At 46.5% G+C, this 8,067-nt stretch overlaps 1 protein-coding gene across 1 annotated transcript in view; it reads left to right on the plus strand.

Moving 5' to 3' along the window:
- The window catches only part of CLPB (ClpB homolog, mitochondrial AAA ATPase chaperonin), a 135,227-nt gene that overhangs the window by 117,106 nt on the left and 10,054 nt on the right, over positions 1-8,067 (plus strand). The window contains exons 12-13 of the mRNA XM_026658360.1: positions 2,011-2,172; positions 6,150-6,306. Coding sequence (XP_026514145.1) covers positions 2,011-2,172; positions 6,150-6,306 — 319 coding nt within the window. The remainder of the gene's footprint in view (positions 1-2,010; positions 2,173-6,149; positions 6,307-8,067) is intronic.

Genomic DNA, 8,067 nt, shown 5'->3' on the forward strand with positions numbered 1-8,067 from the left:
TCCCCCCAGCCGCCGGGGGGAGAGCGGAGCCCCCACCGGGGCTCCGGCCGCCCCCCCCCGGCTCCGGCTGGAGGCTTTTTTGCCTGGGGCGGCAAAAAAGCCAGAGCCGGCCCTGGTGACAGAGATGACAGAATGTAGGGAAGAGAATGGAAGAAATAAGGAAAGCAAAGGCAGAGAATTGCAAAGGAAGATAGAATATGTTTTTCATGCAAACAAGGATCAAGAGGTCAGTGCTGGAGACAACCGTACTAAAGAACGGCATGAGGAATCTGACACTGCTGAGGGCATTGCTAAAACAGTTGGAATGAGTAAACTTCAGCCAAATTTTGTCCAATGAGTGGGAGCTTCTCACCTATGCAGTAGAATGTAGCACTCTCAAAAGAGGATGGGGGCCAAATGCCAGAAGCAGATGTGCATTTCTCAGGAAGAGGAGAAGGAAGTAAAGATCCCAGTTCTCCCGAGGCAGACGGATCTGTGCAAAATACTCTACAAGTGGCAAAAAGCAGGCACCAGCCTTTGTACGAGGAAGTACTGTGGTTCATTCAAAGGATGGACCCAGGTTGGCTTTTTTCCTCCCTCAAATTTCCTGTATTGCGCTGGAGAGGTAGGAATACTGGAAGGGAACTGCAACTGGGAAATGCAGTTGTATCAGGTGGCAACATGGGCAAATGGCTGTAAAGACACAACTGTTATTCTCCAGCACAAAGTTAGTTTGCAACAGATTTATCATAATGCTGGGTCATTTCATTGTTCCAGAACAAGAAGTTGTGAATTCTCTTTCTCAAGCTAAATATTGGAAGGATTTGTTTTTCTGTTCCAAATATTCCATCTTGGCCCCTATTAACTGACTGCAACCAGCCTTATTAGTACATCACATGTTATAAGGCCAGGATTTCCAGAAGTGACTGGTGATGTGGAGGGCCCAGTTTCAGACACCGTAAAGGATCCTCATTTTCAGCAAATGCTGAGCATCCGCCGTCTGAAAATCAGGCTCCTTTAATGTGTCTTAAGCTGTTCACCCAAAATCACTAGGTGCTTTTAAAAATCTTGGCCAAGATAACTGTATTGTGGTGAGCAGCCGCCACTTTTGGTTGCTCCCCACAATACGGCTATCTTGGCCAAGATTTAAGTAGAAAGGGCAAATAGTTTTGTTATGATTTTTTTTCAGTTTATTTTATTCACAGAATTCCTTTGTGTTTTTCCTGTGCTCTGACTTCCAGTTGGTTCCCCCAATTGGGAGAGAGCAGAGGCTCCATCTTTCACCATCTCCCTGAAACCTCTTCACATTCTTAGCCAATCTGAAGTCCCTGCGTCCTCTCCACACTTTAGATCTTTCACTGAAGCAGCTAGCTGTCCACATTTCTCAACTGTCCTGCTCTTGAAGTGTTTTGGAGACCACGAAGATGGCCATTAAAGATCCCCTGGTGCTTTTCGAGAAGAGTAGGAATTAACTGGTGTCATCTGGCCACAATCTCTCTGTTTGACTTTAAGGCCATTTAGTTCTCAGCAAGCTGAGGTATAAATCTACAACGCATCAGCACTAACTGGCCATGTAGACTCTGCTATTGCACCTTAAAAGTTCTGTAGTGTGCTTTGATCTACTGTGGTTTCAAAGAGAAGTAGGTCAAAGTGCACTATTGAACTTTTTCGTGTGCGGTAGCAGGGTCCACACGGCCAGGGATTGCACGGCAAGCTAGAGCACTCTAGAGTTACATCCCAGCTTGCTGCCCGCTGACTGACACATGCAGACGTTTCTTCAGGTTTGCATGTCCCAGGCTGTGAGTGAGCTATTACTGAGTGTTTACTGCTCAGCAGTCACTGTGTTACGTGTATCTAACTCATTACTTGTCCAGGGGCTTTTGAGGTACTTGGTGAATAAAAGATGTCACAGTGTATATATAACTTAATTCTTACGTAAAAAAAAAAATTATTGGTCATTAGCTCCTATATAATGAGAGGAGCTCCTTCCATCGTGTCTTACATGTCTTGTTTTTAATCACTTCCTCTTAGGTTGCCAAATTTATTGGCTCTCCGCCAGGCTACGTTGGTCATGAAGAAGGTGGGCAGCTAACCAAGAAACTAAAACAGTGCCCAAATGCTGTGGTCCTCTTTGACGAGGTGGACAAAGCCCATCCAGATGTTCTCACCATTATGCTGCAGCTCTTTGATGAAGTAAGTCTGGCTGTCCGTGTCAGAGTGTGAGCATATGCAATACGACAGTGATTGATACAAGGGGCTGACTGGTACAGCTGGCATCTGGGTGTCTCAATCTAGGCACCCCAATTCATTAGTCAATTCTGAAAATTTGGTCTAGCAAATAACCCCCATCTTCCTATTTGAAGAACATAAGAACAGCCATACCGGTTCAGACCAGTGGCCCATCTAGTCCAGAATCCTGTCTTCTGACAATGGCCAACACCAGGTTCTTCAAAGTGAATGAACGGAACAGGTAATCATCAAGTGATCCATCCCTTGTCGTCCAGTCCCAGCACCTAGCAGTCAGAGGCCTAGGCCCTAGGGACACCTAGAGCAGTGGTTCTCAACCAGGGTCCGGGACCCCCTTGGGGGCCGCGAGCAGGTTTCAGGGGGGCCGCCAAACAGGACCAGCGTTAGACTCCCTGGGGCCCAGGGCAGAAAGCCGAAGCCCCACAGCATGGGGCTGAAGCCCGGATCCCTGAGCCCTGCCACCTGGGGCTGAAGCAGAAGCCTGAGAAACTTAGCTTCACAGTGCCCCCTGTGGTTTGGAGCCCCAGTCAGTCGCCCTGCTTGCTACCCCCTAACGCCGGCCCTGGCTTTTATATGCAGAAAACTAGATGTTGTGGCACAGGTGGGCCGTGGAGTTTTTACAGCATGTCGGGGGGCCTCAGAAAGAAGAAGGTTGAGAACCCCTGACCCAGAGCATGGGGTTGCATTCCTGACCATTTTGGCTAATAGCCGCTGATGACCTATCCTTTGTGGACTTATCTTTTTTTTTTTTAATCCAGTTATACTTTTGGCTTTCACAACATCCCCTGGCAACAAGTTCAACACGCTGACTGTAGGTTGTGTGACAAAGTATTTCCTTATGATTCTTTTAAACCTGCTGCCTATTAATTTCATTGGGTGACCCCTGGTCCATGTGTTATGTGACATGGTAAATAACACTTCGTTATTCGCTTTCTCCACACCACTCATGATTTTATAGACCTCTATCATATCCCCCCTTTCTTGTGTCTTTTCCAAGCTGAAAAGTCCCAGTCTTTTTAATCTCTCCTCAGATGGCAGCTGTTCCATACCCCTCATCATTTTGTTGCACTTCTCTGCACCTTTCCAAATTCTAATGTGTCTTTTTTGAGATGAGGCGACCAGAAGTGCACTCAGTATTACAGGTGTGGGCGTGCCATGGATTTATGCAGTGGCATTATGAGATGTACTATCTTATTACTGTCCCCTTCCTAATGAGTCCCAACATTCTGTTCGCTTTCTTGACGGCTGCTGCACATGGAGTGGATGTTTTTAGAGAACTATCCACAATGATTCCAAGATCTCTCTCTTGAGTGGTAACAGCTAATTTAGACCCCATCATTTTGTATGTATAGTTGGGATTATGTTTTCCAGTGTGCGTTACTTTGTATTTATCAACATTGAAATTCATCTGCCATTTTGTTGCCCAGTCACCCAATATACTGAGATCCCTTTGTAACTCTCCTCAGTCTGCTTTGGATTTACCTGTCTGGAGTAAATTTGTATCTCTGCAAACTGCTTACCTCACTGTCTACCCCTTTTCCCAGATCATTTATGAGACAAATTAGGAAAGAGCTTGTTACAAGATCACTGTAGGCCCAGAACTCAGCTGTCTAGTACAGCTAACGCCTGTCTTATCCACCGTACCAAACTGCCTTTCCTGTACCACACTGCCTTTCCAAGGACTTAACCCTGGGAAACAGCATAGTGCAGAGGTCTAGTGATCTAGATTAGTGGCTCTCAACCTTTCCAGACGACTGTACCCCTTTCAGGAGTCTGATTCATCTTGCGTACCCTAAGTTTCACCTCATTTAAAAACTACTTGCTTACAAAATCAGTCATAAAAACATAAAAGTGTCACAACACACTAGTACTGAAAAATTGCTTATTTTCTCATTTTTACCATATAATTATAACATAAATCAATTGGAATATAAATATTGCATTTACATTTCAGTGTATAGTCCATAGAGCAGTATAAACAATTCATTGTCTGTATGAAATTTTAGTTTGTACTGACTTCGCTAGTGCTTTTTATGTAGCCTGTTGCAAAACTAGGTAAATATCTAAATGAGTTGATGTAACCCCTGGAAGACCTCTGATTACTAGATTATTTTGATGGGTAATCAGAAATGAAGGGGAGTGGGACTGCACAGATTATACTGAGCAGTTGAGAAGGATAATGAATAATAATAATATCTGGGTAGCTCATGCCAAGAAAAGGTACACAGTCTCCTGTCCATTGCAGAAAACACAAAGAGTGAAATAGCAGCATTCTTCCTGTTTCACCGTGCAGACTCTGAGCGGTTCGGCTGTACCCCTTTAACATAAATAACGCTGTCTTTAGCAGGCATATATTGATATATCACTGCACCATACAGAGAAACACTATGGACTGAAAGGAGACCCAGGAGCCTGTTGAATCTGACCTAGCTACTCATCTAGTAGAAAACTCCATCAATATCTTATTAATGTTGTTTCTTATTAAGTACTTGTCTACTTTCTAAGTCAGCCTGATTGTGGTTATGATTTCTCTGGCAGGCTGTGATAGCATGTCTTACGGCTTTACTCCCCTACCCATGCACACTAATCTGGCCCTAGCAATAATGTTAGAGAGGGTATTGGCAGGAATCACAGACTCAGGAATCCCTGGTTGCCTGGCCATGTGTACTGTTTGCTCTTCAAGGGAAATCTCTCCTCATTGTCTGGTTTTGGAAGTTATGGCTGCACCTGTATAAGCTGATGGGAGGACAGAGATAAAAGCCCTGTGTCTCAGTGAGTCAGCTTACTGCCTAGAAATGGAGCTGGACAAACGTTATAGGTACTCCTGCGTGGTAGATTGAGTGTACAACCTATTATGGGAGGGTTTTGAAGCCTCAATCTGTCCTCAGAGGCAAACAAACTCCAAACCCCCTTTTTTTTCTTTGAAGGATTAATAACACAATTTTTTCTTGCATAGATCATCACAGCAGCAGCTAAATGTGAAATCAATTCCTGCACCACATGCTTGACAGGGCAATAACCTAAATGTTAATATCAAGCACCCAACATGGATTTGTGTCATTGTGCTGGGTATCTGCTGTTGTGTACATAGCAGCGGGGGAACGGGGGGGGAGGGACTGCCTTGGGACCTTGTTCTTTTTTGTTATTACTAAAGAAAATTAGTGTTTTTGAAAGGTTCCTATTTTAGTATTATAGGAGGAACAATGATAGAGAGGAGATCAGTGTTCACAACAGAGACAATCACCCCCCTGTGCAGGACACAAGCACCTGCTGCTATCCCCTCCAGTTAATACACTGCGGGTGATATTGGACAGTAGTTGCAGTTATAAGCCCTGGTTTGATCTGTCTGCGTGATCCCGCTGTACCATAGATTGCTCCGTATTGCTCAGTGTAGCTGCACTGTCAGTGTAACAGCTCGTCCCCTTAGTGTCCTTAGACAGCCCAGAGTCACTTAAAGGAGCCTAGCTCCCCTCTCAAGCCCATTTACTCTCCTTCCCCTCCCTCCCCCTCCCCACACACACACACATCCTTCGTCTAGAATGATGATGTCCCCATTATCAGTTTTCTGTTGACGATTTCCTAACCCTCTGTGGCTTGTCCCCCCCTACAAGGGGAAATTGTGCCTCCCCAATGATCTGAAAGCACTTTGCAAACACCGGTTCCACTAACACTCCCTCCCTACCCCCCGTGACGGGTGCAAGGGTACCTATGTTACCACCATAGCACAGAGAGTTATCTAAGTGACACGCCCACAGTCACTAGCCCAGGCTTCCTTTAGGCACTTTTAGAAATATCTCCCTCTTGGGAGGAAGGGTTTGGCACTCACATATTTGAAATCTCCCCCGTGCTTTTTGGCTCTCTCATTCAGTGTCACAGCACAACAGCCCTGTTAATGCAGATTTTGTGGTTTGTTCTTGTTGAAGGGCAGGCTGACGGATGGGAAGGGAAAGACCATTGACTGCAAGGATGCCATCTTCATCATGACCTCCAACGTGGCAAGTGATGAGATAGCCCAGCATGCCCTGCAGCTCAGACAGGAGGCCCTGGAAATGAGCAGGAACAGGATTGCCGAAAACCTAGGTAACAACCTCTACTATATACTCTAATTCCTCAAAGGAACCTTCTTCATAAAATTACCTCTGCACATCCCCACGATGTGGAGTCACATGCTTCACCTCATAAGCCACAGAGCCTTTATTGGCAGGAACCTTCCAATGCTGGTCAGTCGTGCGTCACCAGCTTCTTCTACCTTAGTCACTTGGACCTTCCAGCTAGTTCCTTCTTCCTCTAAGCCAGCCAGAGAATTCCCAGCAGGAACCGCAGTTGGATCCTGGTGAATGTTGTGACCTCATCTCTACTTTAGCCAGATGGCAGGCACCATATCCAGAGCCTCCAATAGGCTTTTGATCAAATATCTGCTATGGTTTCTGCATCCTATCCTCCATCAGGTTCTTGCTGGGGTTGACACATTTGAGACCCCCAATTCCAAAGCCCCCTGTGCCATGGGATGGTTTGTCATATGGACAAAGCCTTTGAGCTACTTGGTACCCATGAGATCAAGTTGTTAAGGGGAAAGTAATTTTCCTGGTGCAGCAACTTCAGCTCATTGAGTGAATGTGCTTCAAACGGATCCCCCTTACACCAGATTCTGCAAAGGTTAAGGTGGGGTTGTGGACTCCTCCCACCTTCCTTCCTAAGATGGCGATGGAATTCTACCTTAATGAGCCAATCTTCCTGCCAGTATTTGTTCCACAGCCACATGCTCATCCCATTGAGGTCCTTCTGCCCGAGCTCAGTGTTAAAAACTCCTGGAGCTTCTGCCTGGAGCAGACTAAAGGTCTTAGAAAGTCCATCCAGTTGTTTGTTTCCTTTGACACCAACTCAGTAGGCACTTCTAAACCGGTGCCTAGTTCTTCCTGAGGTGAGCTGCTGGACCTGCAGCGGGCACATGCTGTTGATCATGTGATCTGAGACAGAGCAGCTTTGGTTGCAGGCCTCAGGCAGTACAGGACATGCAAGGCATCACGTGATCTTCCCTATGTACATTTGTGAAGTTAGGAACATAGGACTGGAAGGAACCTCTGAGGTCACTGAGTCCAGGACTCTGTTCGGTTGCTTAGATTTGGCTTCTAGAGAAGCGTCCTGGTTCATGGTCTCAATGAGCCTGTTATTGAAGTAGAGTTGGCTACACACGCTCACCAACTTGACTCTTTTTCTCTTATTGCATCTGTTATTTGAACTGGCTAGTTTTGTAAAGTCGTCTTAGTGAAGGTCAGATCCTTGAGGCTCTGACCATCTATGCCTCTTAGTCACCTTTAGGGGGAGGTATTTTACCCCTCCTTCCAACATTCCTGTTCATTTGTTGGGCATTTGCCTTTCTTCTCAACACTGCCTGTTGCCGTGACTTATCGTTGTTCCTTTATGTTGAGACCTCTTCAGAGATTCCAAGGCCAGAAGGGATCATCCAGTCTGACCGCCTGTTTAACACAGATCACAGAACTGCCCCAAAATAATTCCCAGGGCAGATCTTAAAAACAGCCAGTCTTGATTTAAAAATTGTCTGTGATGGAAAATCCAACACGACCAGGGCCGGCTCCAGGCACCAGCCGAGCAAGCTGGTGCTTGGGGCGGCAGCTTGTAGGAGGCCCAATCCTAGGGCGGCACGGCTGCTTTTTTGTTGTTGTGGTTGTTCCGCTCCGGCTGCCCTGTAGGGGGCAGCGGCGTGGAGGACGGGAGCACCCTGCAGCAAGCCCGGCAGGGCAGCCCACGTCCTTCCCTCCCAGCCGACCGGAGCGGTGCAGAGCCCTCCCGGCAGTTGAAGCCCTGGCCACCCCCCTTCTC

This window comes from Terrapene carolina, unplaced genomic scaffold, assembly GCF_002925995.2.
Source record: "Terrapene carolina triunguis isolate 2854851 unplaced genomic scaffold, T_m_triunguis-2.0 Scaffold430, whole genome shotgun sequence".
Classification (NCBI taxonomy): Eukaryota; Metazoa; Chordata; order Testudines; family Emydidae; genus Terrapene; species Terrapene triunguis.